Source organism: Anomaloglossus baeobatrachus, chromosome 2 (genome assembly GCF_048569485.1).
Source record: "Anomaloglossus baeobatrachus isolate aAnoBae1 chromosome 2, aAnoBae1.hap1, whole genome shotgun sequence".
Classification (NCBI taxonomy): domain Eukaryota; kingdom Metazoa; phylum Chordata; class Amphibia; order Anura; family Aromobatidae; genus Anomaloglossus; species Anomaloglossus baeobatrachus.
In genome coordinates, this window is record NC_134354.1 from 86,081,898 (window position 1) to 86,100,629 (window position 18,732).

General features: G+C 44.8%; 1 protein-coding gene across 5 annotated transcripts in view; it reads right to left on the minus strand.

Annotated features, from left to right (window-relative positions):
* The window catches only part of LOC142290977 (NACHT, LRR and PYD domains-containing protein 12-like), a 1,131,354-nt gene that overhangs the window by 908,541 nt on the left and 204,081 nt on the right, over positions 1-18,732 (minus strand). For 3 of the 5 annotated variants that reach the window (XM_075335136.1, XM_075335134.1, XM_075335135.1), the window contains exons 4-5: positions 17,332-17,412; positions 7,172-7,219 (exon numbers count right to left, since the gene is read on the minus strand). The exons of 1 other annotated variant lie outside the window; for it this stretch is intronic. In XM_075335136.1, the coding sequence (XP_075191251.1) occupies positions 7,172-7,219; positions 17,332-17,412 (129 nt within the window). The remainder of the gene's footprint in view (positions 1-7,171; positions 7,220-17,331; positions 17,413-18,732) is intronic. One more of the 5 variants, XM_075335137.1, reaches the window with a different exon arrangement.

The following is an 18,732-nucleotide window of genomic DNA, read 5'->3' on the forward strand; positions in this document are numbered from 1 at the left end:
GGGAGATTCCGCCCGCTCATCTCTGCCCCTCTGCTTCTATTGGACGGCTGCCGTGTGACGTCGTTGTGACGCCGCACGAACTGCCCCCTTAGAAAGGAGGCGGTTCGCCGGCCACAGCGACATTGCAGGGAAGGTAAGTCCGTGTGACGGGTGTAAGCGATGTTGTGCGCCATGGGCAGCGATTTATCCGTGTTGCACAACCGCCGGGGGCGGGTACGCTCGCTAGCGATATCGATTGCGATATCGCAGCGTGTAAAGTGCCCTTAAGAGTTTTAAAATGTAACATTTAAGTAATGTGCCTCCCCTGTAAGGGAAATGAAGTTGTTGATTAAACTTGTTATTTTTCTCTTTTCTAGTTAACAAAATAAACCTTAGGATGTCCTGAAGCTCGGGGACGAGCTACGTTTAACCAAGAGGGAATGTGATGCCCCTGGACTAGTCAGGTCGTCACAGGGTACTGCACGCTCTTTATCTCCCAGTGCAGAACTCAAACCCCCATGGCTCTGGGTTCCCAATTTGTAATACTGCCTCCACCAGCATCTAAAAATTCAAATCACACCTCGCACCACATCCTGTCAGGCACACCAGTGGGCTGCTAAGCTGGAATGGGAGGTGATAAGTCAGTTGAGTGGTAGCCCTCGAGCTGTGAGGAGCTCGGAGGAAGTTGGGAATTGGAGCTCCTAGAGAAAAACGTAGATAGGGTTGCAGACTGTGGTCTGGACCCGGAGGAGTCGGAGACCCAGTCGTGGGAGATTGGGACTGGGTGCTGACTGAGTCTGGGAGGACGGTTGGCAGCTGCAGTCCAGTAGCCGGTCTGGGGCCGAGAGCACGTGGGGGTGCTGGACCCTGGGTGGGGGAGAGGCTTCAAGCAGCCCGGCAGTTGACCTGCGGAGGACAGGGCCTTTATGGACTGTTCCCATGAAGCTCAGAGATCGGAGGCACTAGCGCAACGAGGGGGATAGGGCTTTCCAAGCAAAGCAGCCCCCTGAAATCCCAAGCGTGAGCTCCTGAGAGCAAGCTCCTCTGCTACCCATAGTAGGGAGTGGGGCCCGGAAAGCTCCAAGCTTACGGGCCACCTGTACAATTTCAAATACTGTGCACGGAGGCAGGCTACAGACCACCAGGTAGTGCTGCAGGGGACAGAACCCGGACGAGCTCCCCAAGAGGGCAGCGGCACCCAGAGACTTGGTTTACAACGTTGTCAGCGTCTGCTTTCCTTCTGAATGAGTACCTGATTAACCCCTGCTACCAGCGAGCCTGCGCTCCCCCTGCAATCCATCCCACCATCCAGGGTCCCTGGGCCTTTCCCTACCCGTGGAGGGTAACGTCATCTGGCTGCCCCACTCCATCGCCCTTGGTACTCCCAACGGCAGCGGCGGTACTCCCTATTACTGCACACCACGGGTGGCGTCACAAACTATCTAATTCCCCTGTAAATAACCCCCCAATGCATATCAGGGTAAACCCGAGCCCTCGGGTCCAGAGACCCTCGAGCCACGAGTAGCGACACCCGGATCAGACCGGTTTGACCGCTGCTGGGGCGGGACTCGACCGGAACATGTAACTACCAGAGCCCCATTAAGTGCCAAATCACTAATACATGAATTTCATCCGGGACGGAATTATTATTATTATTATTATTATTTATTATTATAGCGCCATTTATTCCATGGCGCTTTACATGTGAAAGGGTATACGTACAACAATCATTAACAGTACATAACAGACTGGTACAGGAGGAGAGAGGACCCTGCCTGCGAGGGCTCACAGTCTACAGGGAATGGGTGATGGTACAATAGGTGAGGACAGAGCTGGTTGCGCAGTGGTCTACTGGACTGAGGGCTATTGTAGGTTGTAGGCTTGTTGGAAGAGGTGGTATTATCCACATAACTCCACCCCCTAACACCAACTTTACCAACTCCAAGGACCCCACCCCACCTCCACGACTATTGTGACATGAAATACCATAAAATGAATCCCACCAACTGACCAATGACTCTTACGCCTTTTTTTTAAATAATATATAACCTTTAACAAACTCCCTAACAATGGGCGGGTGGGTGGGACTCCAGTCTTTGAGGCACCCCAAAATCGCCCCTCTTCCCGCACTTTTTCCCATATATAACCCCCTAGTCACACGCCCCTCCCCCCCCAACGTTTCACCCCGTCCCTTAAGGCCCTGTGCGCACGCTGCGGTTTTTCCCCAGGTTTTGCTGCATGTTTTGCTGCAGAAAATGTTCATAACCTTTCTGCAGTCATTCTCCAGCAAAACCTATGGAAAAAAAATGGTGTGCGCACACAGCGGTTTTTAACATACAGGTTTTTGCTGCAGAATTTCTACAGCAAAAAGAATGTGCATGTCACTTCTTTTCCGCAGGTACCTGCAGTTTTGCCATTATTTAATGGATAAAAACCGCTGGGACCAACCTGCGAAAAAAACGTAGCAAATCTGCACCAAAACCGGATTTCGGTGCGTTTTGGATGAGTTTTTGCCGCAGGTGCAGAATTCTTTCAGAGGTTCAGGGATTTTCTTAAGAATATTCCATTTACTAGTGCGCACAGTGCCTAAAGCTCCCCCTCCATTCCCTAATGGACCAACAACTGTCATGTGGGCCTCTGCTCCGGCCCTTTCTTAGAAAAAAACTGGGGAAAAAACGGGTTCAATGCCACGCTAAAAACCACGTGCATGGATATAATGAACAATGTTCTTTTACTTAGGTTATTCCAACGCGTTTCAGAGACTCATCTGTCTCCTTCCTCAGGGAAAAAGAAAGTAGATTCTTTTTTTCCTGAGGAAGGAGACAGATGAGTCTCTGAAACGCGTTGGCATGACCTAAATAAAAGAACATTGTTCATTATATCCATGCCCGTGGTTTTTAGTGCGGCATTAAACCTGTTTTTTCCCCAGTTTTTTTCTTTGATATACCGCTCTGATACGGGGCCGCTGCTGGACCACCAAAGGCACTCATTCACGTCTACAAAGGAGTTGTGACTGGCACAACCCAATCAGGTGACTGCATTACTTCTTTTTACCTTTTAACCCAGTAAATCGGGTAAGACCCTATTGCGCCTTTTTCTCTCCTAAACTACAGCTCTTAAAGTTCTCCGGCCCTTTCTTGACAGTGTATGGCCCAATTTCCTCCATTCCTTCTTTCTCCTTTACATGCCTCTTCTCCCCCACTTATCTATATAAATAACCCCACTTCACCATCTTTTGGATACATTTGGCCACAGCAGCCATTTTATTAACATAAATAACAATATAAATAACCAACAATTGGGGGAAGGTCCTTGAAGCTACAGATCTGGAACCTACCACCACATTACAAGGTATCTCTATTTTACCCTCAGCTGTGAACCCCCAGCTCAAGGGCACCATGCCACGATAAGTGGCCCAATATGCGTAACTACCAGCTCCCAGGGCACACCCCAATCCAGAGCCCCATTAAGTGCCAAATCACCAATACCTGAATTTCATCCGGGAGGGAATTATCTACATAACTCCGCCCCCAACACCAACTTTACCAACTCTAAGGACCCCATCACACTGCTAACGCACACGTGCCCTGAAACCTTAGGTGCGTGCTCGATCCCACCTTGGATAACGAGAGCCCATAAGTCAATTCCAATGGCATTCAGATGCACGCCATCGTGCAGCCAGAAGTTTCCCTCACATGACTCCAAGTCGTGGTGTCATACATCAACACCCCCATTACGGACTACAAAACGCGCTAACACCCTATTCAACTTCATCCTGGTCCTATTAATACACCTCTCCGATCTTGCCGCCCTCTGGAAATGTTGACCACAACCTTAATAAATCAAAACTAATATCCCTAATTAGCTCCCGCACTGATCTGGAACAGAGATCATTACCCCCCACATGTAACACCTTATGAACCTCCGGTAACACCCGACTCCACACCATCCCCCTCACACCCAGCCATCTAATCCTCAATACCTCTCCATGAAAACTTAACTGCCATCCATCTGGCCAGACATACACACGCCTCGCTCCCCATTACACATACGAATGCCCCAATATCCACGCAAGGTATGGACCACCATCTAAAACAGAGAGGAAAAGAATCAAAACACACCAAAGTAACAATTACAAAAAAGACCTCCATCAACCCCAACAAAAACTGAACAAATTAAAACTCATTGACATATGTATGATTTATAACGTAACGAGCTCCACCTGCCAATCTTCTGTATATCCTCTGCACATAGCCCCCTAGATGCCGCCTCAGTTGCTGCCCCTATCCGAAATGAGTCAGCTGCAAAACACGACACTTCCAAACCCCTCCCTGTTAAACACTTACGCATTGCAACCATAAACTGATATCTGGAGAGGAATGAACCGTCCTCATGACAAAGCAATGGGCTTCCACCCCCTGCCTCAACCGCTGATAATCTCTGAAACAACGTACCGGACACATCGTTGAACCGTCCACTGCTCTTAACGTCACCCTTTTTCCCCTCCCCTCCTGGTCCGTTTTGAACCTCCTAATCCAGAATTCCAACACCCGCTCTGAACAGAAAACATCAGTCCACAACAAGCCTCCCATACGTACTTTGCTTGGTGATACCAACTCCTCCACCCTTAACGCCCCAAAAAAGGCCAGAGAAAGCCAACTGGAACAAAAACACTCTCCCACTCAGAGCTGCAAACCCCCACCAGCCGCTCCCCAAGCTTCTCCAACATATCAAACGACACTGGCCTCCGCCTGTCAACCCTAACGTGTCCCCTCTGATAACCCTTCAGCGTCTGCCCAACAAAGAAACCCTTATGCGGGCTTTACACGAGACGATATATCGTGCAATATGTCGTCGAGCTCACGGTTTTCGTGACGCACATCCGGCATAGCGCACAACGTCGTCTCATGTGACACCTCTAAGCGACGCAGTATCGCTCACAAATCGTGAGTCGTGTACTCGTCGTTAACTTTCATAATCTCATTTATTTTCATGAGTGCAGGTTGTTCATCGTTTCCGTGGCATCACACGTTGCTCCGTGTGACACCACGGGAACGATGAACACAGCGTACCTGCGTCCCACAGCACCCGCCTGCTTAATGGAAGGAAGGAGGTGGGTGGGATGTTTACATCCCGCTCATCTCCGCCCCTCCGCTTCTATTGCCCGGCTGCCGTGTGACGTCGATGTGACGCCGAACGTCCCTCCCACATCAGGAAGTGGACGTTCGTCGCCCACAGCGAGGTCGTCCGGAAGGTAAGTACGTGTGACGGGGGTTAAACGAGTTTGTGCGCCACGTACATCGATTTACCCGTGACGCAAAAACGACAGCGGTGGGTACGATCGATTGTGAATTCGCACAATAGGTCGTCCCGTGTAAAGCAGGCTTTACTTATATCCGTCTGCCCCCTAAGTTTAAATCCAAAAGCCAACCCCGGCACAAAGCCATTCATCTTTGCCACGGACCAGCCCAACTCTGATGCTCTACCAATAAAAAACAATACCACTAGCATCCTATCCCTATCTGAAAAAAATCTCCCCAAAAACGCAACCAGCTGCACCATACTTGCCACGCTGACTCATACGCCTCCCACGTCCTCTCCGTGACCGAGCTCCGTATTAACCGACTTACTCCCCGACAACCCCTCCACTCCTGAAGACCAAGCCTCCAGGGCCAATGCATGAAAACGATTCCACTGAAACCGAGACAGAGCATCAGCAATAGAATTCTTTACCCCAGGCACATGAACTGCCACAATACAAGCATTCAGCAGCAAGCATCGCAACACCAGTTCCATCAGAACTGTTATCACTGGAGGGGTTGAAGCCATGAGATTATTAATAACAGCTACCACCCCAATGTTATCACAATGAAACCTGAGCTTGCGGTCACTAAACTCCTCACCCCAAATAGACACTGCCATCAAAATGGGGAATAACTACAACAACGTCAAATTCGTCTGAAAACCCCATTGCTTCCATTCCTCCTGCCAACTTCCAGCGCATCATTGGCCTTTACAATAAGCCCCAAAACCTGCACCTGCCGCCGCATCCGTGTGAATCTCCCTATCAAAATTAGTCTGTGCCTCGCTCTGAATAAGGGACCTTCCATTGTACTCACACAAAAACGTCTCCCAGACCACCAATTCCTCCCTATGCTCCTTTTTCAATCGCACGTAATGATGCGGCGCCCCCACTCCTGCCGTCGCCACAGCCAATCTCCTGCAAAATACCCTGCCCATCAGCATGATTCTGCAAACAAAGTTCAACTTGCCTAGCAACGACTGCAATTATTTTAATGTCAACTTCAGAGACTGTCGGGCTCTCTCCACCTCCTGTCGCAAGGACACCAACCAGCAACCGACACTCCATCGCAACAGAATCAATTAAGATGCCCAAAATGCTTAACTGCGTACAGTGGTACCTCGCTTAACGAGTAACCCACATAACGAGAATTTCGCTATACAAGCAAAGCTTTCTGTAAATTTGTAACCCGCTTTACGAGAAAGCTTTGCTGTAAGAGCGAAATTCTCACCGCACACACTTCCGGTTTCGTCCATCCAGCACGCTCTGACCCGCACGTACAGTGCACACAAGCAAACACTGATCCAAATAAAAACCTCCCTCCCAATGGCAGCCCAGAAACTGAATACTATCCGGATGAACAGGTAGCAGCCTAAAGGCTGCCTCAATTCCCGTCTTTGCAAGCAATTCCCCCTGACCATACCGTTGTCCCCACCGCAATGCTTCATCAAACGACGTGTAAACCACTGAGCACAGCCCCGGATCGATGCAGTCATTGACTGACAAACCTTTCGGGTATGAGAGATGGTGAATAAGACGGAATTTGTTAGGCTCTTTTTTTGGCACCACGCCCAAAGGAGAAACCACCAAACCCTCAACCGGAGGAAATTGAAACGGGCCAGCCATCCAGTCAAGCCCCACCTCCTTTCAAATTTTCTCTCTCATCACCTCAGGATACAACACTCATGGACCAACAACTGTCATGTGGGCCTCTGCTCATTTCTCTGCTCCGGCCCTTTCTTTAATTTAATTTGATTTGTTACCACCAACACTTTTTCATAGTATATTGTAATCTTCATTTATTGTCCTCTCCCCCACCCCCTCCTTTTTTCGTATCCTCCTCTCCTTTTGCTGAAATATTTGAGTGCTTTCTCCAATTTGGAGACTTACCTTCTCTTGTGCCATCGTTCCTGTTCTGGTGATGAGATTCTTCTCCCTCTGAAAAATATTGATATGAAGTTTTTCAGTCTGTTGATGTCATCCCTTGAATTTTGACAAGAAAGGATCACCTACTAAAGATATTTATTGTTTGTACTAAGGGATTGTGTCTTTATAGGGTATTACATATATGAGGGATTTATCTATAACTATAGTTTATGCAATCAAGTATTGTCTCCAAATTGTTTTTTGTCTTTTTGTTAACAATGTATGGCATTTCTTATTATCCATTTGTGGTACTAGTATGCTCAGAGTTATATTTACCTTTGTGTTTAGGGCACTGTTTATCGGCAGCTTATACATTTATGCACTTAGCACCTTCTTTGGTAGGTGTATTATTACATTTTCTTTTTGGTGTTCCTTTTTCATGCATTTGGCACTTTACTAGTTAGGGGGACCTATATAGGTATTACAACTTTGACACACAATTATCCCCTTTACCCCCTAGTTTAGGATCCAGTTTTATATTAGACTAGCTGTAGTTTTATATTAGACTAGCTTGCCCGGGATAGTAACTGTCTCTCTGTCTCTCTCCCAGTCTCTGTCTGTGTGTCGCTGTCTGTCATTCTCTCTGTCTGTCTCTTTCCTTGTCTGTCTGTTTCTATGTCTCTGTCTGTTTCTATCTGTCTGTATTTGTATCAGTCTGTCTCCATCTCTGTGTCTCTATCCCCGTCCGTCTCTATCCCCGTCCGTCTCTATGCCCGTCCGTCTCTATGCCCGTCCGTCTCTATGCCCGTCCGTCTCTATGCCCGTCCGTCTCTATGCCCGTCCGTCTCTATGCCCGTCCGTCTCTATGCCCGTCCGTCTCTGTCTGTGTCTTTCCCCATCTGTCTGTGTCTCTGACTGTCTTTTTCTGTCTCTCTCTACCAGTCTCCCCACCGACATCATATTACCTCACACATAAGCTTCTTATACTAAGAAGTTTGTTTTGCTCCCGTCGCAACCACTGACAGTTGCTATTAATAGCCTGTAGCTCCCACCTCCATTCAGTTTAATAGAGGCATGTTTTTGGAGAGTAAAGGCTACTTTACACACTGCGATATCGGGCGCGATCTCGTCGTATGTGCGGCACGCCCTGTTCGTTAGTGCGATGTGTGTTCATCGCTGTGGGTCCATGTTTTAGTCGTGTGCTTACGGTCACATGTCGCAATCTCTTTTATATTCACCTTCAAAGCTATCTCGTTTCCCGATGTAATGAGGAACATAATCATCGTTGTGTAGCGGTCTCACCGCATGGATTTCCAATTTTCATGGCGATATGGGCGTTGGTTCCCCACACAAAGTGCATCTTGATGTAGTAGAATTGTAAACTCGCTACGCCCCTTCTTGCCTCGACTCATTTGTTTAATCAGCGCTATTGATTTTCATTGGATGTTGGTAGTATAAATGTGCGCAGATGCGTGTCCATTCTTCCAGCTTTTGTCTACCCATTAGCGTTTGTCCTCGCACAAGGGAATTTTGAAAAAATCTGTCATCTGGACTTGCGAATCTTTGCTGCAAGGTATGTGTTATAGTATTTACTCACTTTGGATATATTTTTTTTAATTTATTTTTAATAACTTTAAAAAACTTTTTTTGAAATCAGTGTTAGTACTGATTTATCTCCAATTTAATGTTTTTCAGATGTGTACAAATAAGGAGGAATTCCTACGGGAATTCATAGAGGTGTACCAGACGCAAACACCCTTATGGAAAATTAAATCCCCCGAGTACAGCAATAGGCAACTTAAAAAGGATGCGTACCTTAAAATGATAGTCATATATGACAAATACCATCCAAATCAAAAAGGGACCGAGGATCTCGTGAAAAGAAAAATACAGGCAATACGCACAGTTTATAAAAAAGAACTGAACAAAATAGAGGAATCCAAACGTTCTGGTGCTGGCACTGGTGATGTCTACGTCCCAACTAGAGTTGAGCGCGGTTCGTGGTTCGTGGTTCTCCAGTTCGCGGCTCGAGTGATTTTTGGGCTGTTCGAGATCGAACTAGAACTCGAGCTTTTTGCTAAAAGCTCGATAGTTCTAGATACGTTCGAGAACGGTTCTAGCAGCAAAAAGCAGGGCTTTTTACAGCTACAGTGAGCAGGAGCCATCGCTGGCAGCCTGCCACAAGCTGGTAACCAAGATAAACATCGGGTATCCAAGCAAAGCGCTTTGGTTAGTAACCCGATGTTTATCTTAGTTACGTGCAGGAAGCCCACACTTTCCCGCTCAGCTCGCTCCACCCCCTCCTGCCCGCGGCATGTACACATACATACACACACACACACACACACACACACACACACACACATCCACCCCCCCCCCCCCCGCCCGCCCGCCCGCCCGCCCGCTCGCTCGCTCGCTCGCTCGCTCGCTCGGCTTACCTGCGGTGATGAAGTCCCGCCATCCCGACCTCAGCGCTGTCACTGTCCTCCATGGCCGCCGCTTGTCACATCACCTCTCGCTTCCGACCCGAGACTGACACTGGCGGTGACGTCACGGACCTCTCGCGATACTTGATGTGAAGGCGCCGGTCATTGACCTCAGTGACAGGGGCTGTCAGTGTGCTGGAGATCAGCGCAGGTAATGTACCTCACTGACAGCAGCACTTGTCATCCCCTGCAGTGACCTGGGCTGACCCATTGATGTTAGCTCAGGTCACTGCACTGCTCTCCCAGCCAATGGGGAACATCCTGCTCTTCATTGACTGGGACAGTGTGGATCGTCATGGCAACCCCTTGGATTACACCAGACCTGGATTTGTTTTTCAATCTAATAAATTGGTTAAAGAGGGAATGTTTTGGGGAGTGTTTTTTCAAATAAAAATGTGTTTGTCGTGTATTTTTTTTTATTACTGACTGGGTTGGTGATGTCGGGTATCTGATAGACGCCTGACCTCACCAACCCCAGGGCTTGATGCCAGGTGACATTACACATCTGGTATTAACCCCAAATATTACCCCGTTTGCCACCGCACCAGGGCGCGGGATGAGCTGGGGCGAAGCACCAGGATTGGCGCATCTAATGGATGCGCCACTTCTGGGGCGGCTGCGGCCTGCTATTTTTAGGCTGGGGAGATTCCAATAACCATGGACCTCCCTAGTCTGAGAATATCAGGCCCCAGCTGTCTGCTTTACCTTGGCTGGTGATCCAATTTTGGGGGACCCCTACGTGGTTTTTTTTTTTAATTATTTATTTAATTTAAAATAACAGCGTGGGGTGCCCTCAGTTTTGGATTACCAGCCAAGGTGAGGTTGCCAGCTGTGGTCTGCAGGCTGCAGCCGTCTGCTTTACCCTAGCTGGCTACAAAACTAGGGGGAACCCTATGTCATTTTTTTTTCATTTTTTTGGCTAAATACAAAGCTAAGCACCCCTTAGTGCCACATGAAAGGTACCAAAGGGTGTTCCACTTTTTCTCCATTTTTTTCTCCACTTTCTCTCCACTTTTTCTCCACTTTTTCTCCATTTTTTTCTCCACTTATTCTCCACTTTTTCTCCTCTTATTCTCCACTTTTTCTCCACTTTTTCTCCACTTTTTCTCCTCTTATTCTCCACTTTTTCTCCACTTTTTCTCCACTTTTTCTCCATTTTTTTCTCCACTTTCTCCACTTTTTCTCCACTTTTTCTCCACGTTTTCTCCACGTTTTCTCCACTTTTTTCTCCACTTTTTCTCCTCTTATGCTCCACTTTTTCTCCACTTTTTCTCCACTTTTTCTCCTCTTAATCTCCACTTTTTCTCCACTTTTTCTCCATTTTTTCTCCACTTTTACTCCACTTTTTCTCCACTTTTTTCTCCACTTTTTCTCCACTTTTTCTCCTCTTATGCTCCACTTTTTCTCCACTTTTTCTCCACTTTTTCTCCACTTTTTCTCCACTTTTTTCTCCACTTTTTCTCCTCTTATGCTCCACTTTTTCTCCACTTTTTCTCCACTTTTTCTCCTCTTAATCTCCACTTTTTCTCCACTTTTTCTCCACTTTTTCTCCACTTTTTCTCCACTTTTTTCTCCACTTTTTTCTCCACTTTTTCTCCTCTTATGCTCCACTTTTTCTCCACTTTTTCTCCACTTTTTCTCCTCTTATGCTCCACTTTTTCTCCACTTTTTCTCCACTTTTTCTCCTCTTATGCTCCACTTTTTCTCCACTTTTTCTCCACTTTTTTCTCCACTTTTTCTCCTCTTATGCTCCACTTTTTCTCCACTTTTTCTCCACTTTATCTCCATTTTTTTCTCCACTTTCTCCACTTTTTCTCCACTTTTTTCTCCACTTTTTCTCCTCTTATGCTCCACTTTTTCTCCTCTTAATCTCCACTTTTTCTCCACTTTTTCTCCACTTTTTCTCCACTTTTTTCTCCACTTTTTCTCCTCTTATGCTCCACTTTTTCTCCACTTTTTCTCCACTTTTTCTCCTCTTAATCTCCACTTTTTCTCCTCTTATGCTCCACTTTTTCTCCACTTTTTCTCCACTTTTTCTCCTCTTATGCTCCACTTTTTCTCCACTTTTTCTCCTCTTAATCTCCACTTTTTCTCCTCTTATGCTCCACTTTTTCTCCACTTTTTCTCCTCTTATGCTCCACTTTTTCTCCACTTTTTCTCCACTTTTTCTCCTCTTATGCTCCACTTTTTCTCCACTTTTTCTCCTCTTATGCTCCACTTTTTCTCCACTTTTTCTCCACTTTTTCTCCTCTTATGCTCCACTTTTTCTCCACTTTTTCTCCACTTTTTTCTCCACTTTTTCTCCTCTTATGCTCCACTTTTTCTCCACTTTTTCTCCACTTATGCTCCACTTTTTCTCCACTTTTTCTCCACTTTTTTCTCCACTTTTTCTCCTCTTAATCTCCACTTTTTCTCCACTTTTTCTCCACTTTTTCTCCACTTTTTCTCCACTTTTTTCTCCACTTTTTTCTCCACTTTTTCTCCACTTTTTCTCCTCTTATGTTCCACTTATTCTCCACTTTTTCTCCACTTTTTCTCTACTTTTTCTATGGTCGGTCTACCCATTAGCTCTGCCATGCATAGTGTAGCTCTACACCTACTGCACATGTTACTTTATGATTGACATCTCTTTCGTACCAGAGCTGTCTAAGTCTACTCTGACCCCATATTTGTCATTACTATATTGTCCTTGTACTGTATTATGACATTTGTATCATGTGTTTCATTTCTTGCTGTGTTGCAATTTTTTTGCTGCATCCCAATTGTACCTCTACATTGTTCGAGTTTATGTTATTGTTCTCTCACTCTTATGTGATACTGATTATTGTCATTTTTCATGATTACATGCAGATAAGTCCAATCTGACGAAGGCTCAGGCCGAAACGTCATTTGTAACTTGTTTTGGACAAAAACATATATGCTTATGAAAAAAAAATTTTCTTAATACGGACCAATAAAGAGTGATTTTGCATTACTATCCGTTGTGACTTACTGACTTAGTCTGGGAGATATAGAGTGCCGAGGTTACTCACTAATTTTATCTATTATTACCTCTGAGCACCTATATACCAGTGAGCAGAGCTTCCTCTACAGTAGTTCTCCTGATTAGGCATGCCCTTACCTCATGAGCAGGGCATTGCAGCTTTGGTAGCAACCATTACGACATGGACTCTGCTGCTGTGGACCCGGGGAGAGTGAGTGCAGATTCATTGCACCCACACTCCTCACATGAAGGGTCCGCACTCCTAGAAAATGGGGGATACGTTCCCTGAGTGTCTCCCCCCCCATATTCTAGACGGTCCAGAGTCGTCGTGGGACCCCTTTATTTTTTTTCTTACAATAAATTGGTGAAAGAGGAAATGTTTTGGGGACTGTTTTTTCAAATAAATTTCTTTTGTCGATTTTTTGTTTTTGTTAGTACTGACAGTTTATGATGTTGGGTATCTAATAGACGCCATGACATCACAAACTGCTGGGCTTGATCTCAGGTGACTTTACAGCTAGTATCAACCCGATTTATTACCCCGTTTGCCACTGCACCAGGGCACGGGATGAGCTGGGGTGAAGCGCCAGGATTGGCGCATCTAGTGGATGCGCCACGTCTGGGGTGCCTGCGGCCTGCTATTTTTAGGCTGTGAAGGCCCAATAACTATGGACCTTCCCACCCTGAGAATACCAGACCACAGCTGTCCGCTTTACCTTGGCTGGTGATCCAATTTGGGGGGTCCCCTACTTTTATTGTGTAATTATTAATATTTATAAAATAATTATAAAAAAGAGCCTGAGGGGACCTCCACATTGGATCCCCAACCACGGTAAAGCTGCCAGCTGTGGTTTTCAGGCTACAGCCGTCTGCTTTACCCTAGCTGGCTATCAAAAATGGGGGGACCCAACGTAATTTTTTTTTTTAACTATTTTTTAAATAGAAAAAATTAATGGGCTTCCCTGTATTTTGATTGCCAACCAAGGTAACGGCAGGCAGATGGGGGTGGCAACCCATAGCTGTCTGCTTTATCTGCGCTGAGAATCAAAAATACCGCGGAGCGCTACGTCATTTTTTTAAAGATTTATTTTTACAGCACTGTGATGTCCAGCAATCAAAATACAGGGAAGCCCATTTTATTTTTAGTTATTTAAATAAATAATTAAAAAAAATATATGTTAGCTCCCACTGCATTTTTTGTATTGCTAGCTAAGGGTAATCCAAGCAGCTACTGGCTGCTAACCCCCACTGCTTGGTGTTACCTTCACTGGCAATGGAAAATCCAGGGAAGCATTTTTTTTTTTTTTTGCCAAAAAGCTACAAAAAAAGGACGTGAGCTTCGCCATATTTTTGTATGCTAGCCAGGTATAGCAGGCAGGTGCTGGAAGAGTTGGATACAGCGCCAGAAGATGGCGCTTCTATGAAAATGCCATTTTCTGAGGCGGCTGCAGACTGCAAATCGCAGCAGTGGGGCCCAGAAAGCTCAGGCCAACCTGTGCTGCGGATTCCAATCCCCAGCTGCCTAGTTGTACCTGGCTGGACACAAAAATGGGGCAAAGCCTACGTCATTTGTTTTCTAATTATTTCATGAAATTCATGAAATAATAAAAAAAGGGCTTCCCTTTATTTTTGGTTCCCAGCCGGGTACAAATAGGCAACTGGGGGTTGGGGGCAGCCGTACCTGCCTGCTGTACCTGGCTAGCATACAAAAATATGGCGAAGCCACATAATTTTTTCAGGGGGTAAAAAACTTCTGCATACAGTCCTGGATGGAGTATGCTGAGCCTTGTAGTTCTGCAGCTGCTGTCTGTCTGTATGGAGAAGAGCAGACAGCAGCTGCAGAACTACAAGGCTCAGCATACTCCATCCAGGACTGCATGCAGAAGTTTTTTGCCCACCAAAAAAATGACGTGGGCTTCGCCATATTTTTGTATGCTAGCCAGGTACAGCTGGCAGCCACGGGCTGCCTCCAACCCCCAGTTGCCTATTTGTACCCGGCTGGGAACCAAAAATATAGGGAAGCCCGTTTTTTTTAATTATTTCACTTATTTCATGAAATAATTAAAAAACAAATGACGTGGGCTTCGCCCTATTTTTGTGTCCAGCCGGGTACAACTAGGCAGCTGGGGATTGGAATCCGCAGCACAGGTTAGCCCGAGGTTTGTGGGCGCCTCTGCTGCGGATTTCAGTCCGCAGCCGTCCCAGAAAATGGCGCTCTCATAGAAGCGCCATCATCTGGCGCTGTATCCAACTCTTCCAACAGCCCTGGAGCCGGGTGGCTTGTTGGGTAATCATGAGTTAATACTGGCTTTGTTTTACCAGCCAGTATTAAGCCAGAGATTCTTAATGTCAGGCACGTTTGACCCGGCCATTAAGAATCTCCAATAAAGGGTTAAAAAAAGACACCACACAGAGAAAAAATACTTTAATAGAAATAAATACACAGACACATTAGAGACTCCATCTTTATTACCCCTGTCAGCCCTCCACGATCCTGCTCTTCTGTCTTCTTTCTTTCTAGTGTAGTAGTAGTGACGATTGTAGTGAGGGGCATCACTTGGGGCTGGGGAACCTCCATCCTAACTACAATGCTCACTACAATCGGGAAGCAGCGTGCAGCCTTCACTCCGTGAGTGATCACTGCTGGCTGCTAGCGGTAACAGCGGTAACGCTGACAGACGCGTTACCATAGCAACGGTGCTCCCGGAGCCGCGGTTAGCGGTGACGTCACCGCTAACTGCGTTGCTATGGCAACGGTGATCTCCGTTAATGACCGGCTGTGTCAGCCGGTCCCTAACGGAACGGGGAGTCGACCGTGTGCTAGAGCATGTCGCCGGTACACGGCGATACACATATGTGCACCGTGTACCGGAGAGATGCACTCGCAGGTCCTACATGACGTGTCATAGTCATGTGACCAGTCTGTAGCCAATGAGATAATAGCCACGTGACTGGTCACATGGCTATTTTGACGTCACGATAGGTCCTGCTTCTCTGCTGGCAGTGCAGGTCACCGGGAGGATTCAGCGATCATCGGATGGAATAGCGGCAGGAGACAGAGTGCAGAAGGGATCGCGAGGACCGGTAAGTGTTATGGCAATGTTTATTAACTGTTTGTGTACATTTATAATGCATTTTTATGTGTTTGTGATTGCCTCCCATTATAGCCTATTGGTTCTAGTTCGGTTCGTCGAACGTTCGACGAGCCGAACTCGAGCCAGACCCCCCGTTCGGCGAACCGCCTCGAGCCGAACCGGGACCGGTTCGCTCATCTCTAGTCCCAACGCTCTGGTATTTTGATTTATTGAATTTCACAAGGGACCAGGAGCTTCACAGGCCATCAACCAGTAGCCTCAATATTGGTGGTGATATTCCCCCAGATGCTAACAATGAAGTGATTATATCTGAGGTATAATTTTTATTACTTTCATAATTTGTCACAAACAATTTGTGATGGTTTTATTTATAATGAAATGAACATTTGTATACTTTTCCATATATGTAAAAGTTTTCAAATGTTTTACGAAAAAATAATTTGAAAATGATAATTTAATTAAATTATGTACTTTTTGTATTGCAGGAGCCAACAACAAGTCAACAATCATCATCTGAACACCTAATGGAAACTCCTGCTAGCCAAATAACCAATGTGGATTTGCTTGAGGCTGGCCCATCAAATGTGTTATACACACAAAGTTGGCAAAGGAAAAAAAAAACCATCCCAGCAAACACTACTACAGCTGTAACCAAACTGATGGGAGTGGCACAAAACATCCTAGACCAGCACAACAGACCACCCCTTTCTGGTCTTGCTATTTTCGTTGATGATGAACTGCGTGAACTTACCCCAGAACAGAAATACATTGCCCAATGCTTAATCCAGGATGTCTTACGTTTGGCAAGAGCTCAAAAACTAACAGAGTCATCCTATGTTGCCATTGGCGAGGTTTCTCATCCTGTTGATCCTGTTGATCCTGTTGATCCTGTTGATGCCCCGGAAAATCCTCAAGCTGCAGCAGAGCCATCAATACAACCACTTCCAAAGGGTGGTGTGCGTGGCCGTAGGTCACGCATGAGTTTGCTTACAAAACGCAAAAAGAAGTAGTTTCGAATGTAAAAATGTTTGTGTTTTTTTTTTTAATTTTTTTTCCTTTTTTATTTTTTTTTTTTATTATGGAATTCCTTCTGTTGCATGATATTTAGTGCATATTTGTGACAATAAACAAATTTGTTACTATTCCAATTTCCCTTGTGAATAAACCTGGCATATGAAATAATGTGTGGTTTGAATAAATTACGCTACAATTTAGTTATATTTTAGAACTGTAAAAATTGTGTTTTATTTTAATTTTGTTATTAACTTGTATAAAAATTTTTTTAGTTATATAGTTTTTGGTTAACTATTAATTTACAAACATTTCAACATACATGTAAAACATATAAACATCACAAGAAAACATGATTTATTTATGACGTTGATTAATATATTTCAGGATTAGGGAATCATGGGCCGCAGAGGCTTCTTTCAGTCTGTTCGCGGACAGATAAATATCATATAGGGTTATTATTTCTGAAAATAATACATTTTTTTTTAAATTTTTAGCGTTAGGTTTTTTTTAAAAATTTTTTTTTTTTTTTTTAAATTAAAAAAACCCACTTGAAGTGATCATTCCATTTTTCCATTGACCATAATGTTGTAAAATCATTAAACTTACTATTACTGACAACTTCTTCTTCAATTTCATCTCCGGATGATGCGCTCATCTCCCAAATGCCCCAACCTGATCCTTTCCCACCTAATTTTAAAATAAGTTTATATTGTTAGAGTTTAATCGATTTAGAAAATGATTTAAAACTGTACTAAATATTCTAAAACACAACAGTACCATTGTCCTCCATATTCTCTTCAAACATTACATCTGCATCAGCATGTCCTGATGATGGTGAAATTACATCATAATCAAGGCTGTCTGCTTCCTCATTTAACCCCTTCAGTCCCAAGCCTATTTTGACCCTAAAGACCAGGCCATTTTTTGCAATTCTGACCAGTGTCACTTTATGAGGTTATAACTCTGGAACGCTTCAGCGGATCCCGGTGATTCTGAGATTGTTTTTTCGTGACATATTGGGCTTCATGTTAGTGGTAAATTTAGGCCGATATTTTTTGCATTTCTTTGTGAAAAAACGGAAATTTCGCGAAAATTTTGAAAATTTTGTAATTTTCAAACTTTGAATTTTTATGCTCAAAAACCAACGAGACATATGACACAAAATAATTAATAAATAACATTTCCCACATGTCTATTTTACATCAGAACAATTTTGGGAAAAAAAAAAAAAATTTAAGGAAGTTATAGGGGTTCAAAGTTTATGAGCAATTTCTCATTTTTACAACAAAATTTACAAAGCCACTTTTTTTAGGGACCACATCACATTTGAAGCAATTTTGAAAGGTCTACATGACACAGAACACCCAAAAGTGACACCATTCCAAAAACGGCACCCCTCAGGCTACTCAAAACCACATTCAAGAAGGTTATTAACCCTTCAGGTGCTTCACAGTAACTAAAGCAATGTGGAAGGAAAAAATGAACATTTTACTTTTTGCAACAAAAATGTTAATTTAGCCTCAAATATTGCATATTCACAAGGGTAGCAGGATTAAATGAACCCCCAAAATTTGTTGGGCAATTTCTACTGAACACGCAGATACCTCATATGTGGGGAAAAACCACTGTTTGGGCGCACGGCAGGACTCGGAAGGGAATGAGTGCCATTTGACTTTTTGAACAGAAAATTAGCTGGAATCGTTAGCCGCACCATGTTGCGTTTGGAGAGCCCCTGAGGTGCCGAAACAGTGGAGCTCCCTCACATGTGACCCCATTTTGGAAACTAGACCCCTTATGGAATTTATCTAGATGTTTATTGAGCACTTTGAGCCTCTGGGGGCTTCACAAAAGTTAATAGAGTTGAGCTGTGAAAATAAAAAAAAATTCTTTTACCACAAAATTGTTACTTCAACCAGGTAGCTTTTTTTTTCACAAGGGTATCAGGAAAAATTGCACCATAAAATGTATTGTGCAATTTCTCCTGAGTACACAGACACCTCATATGTG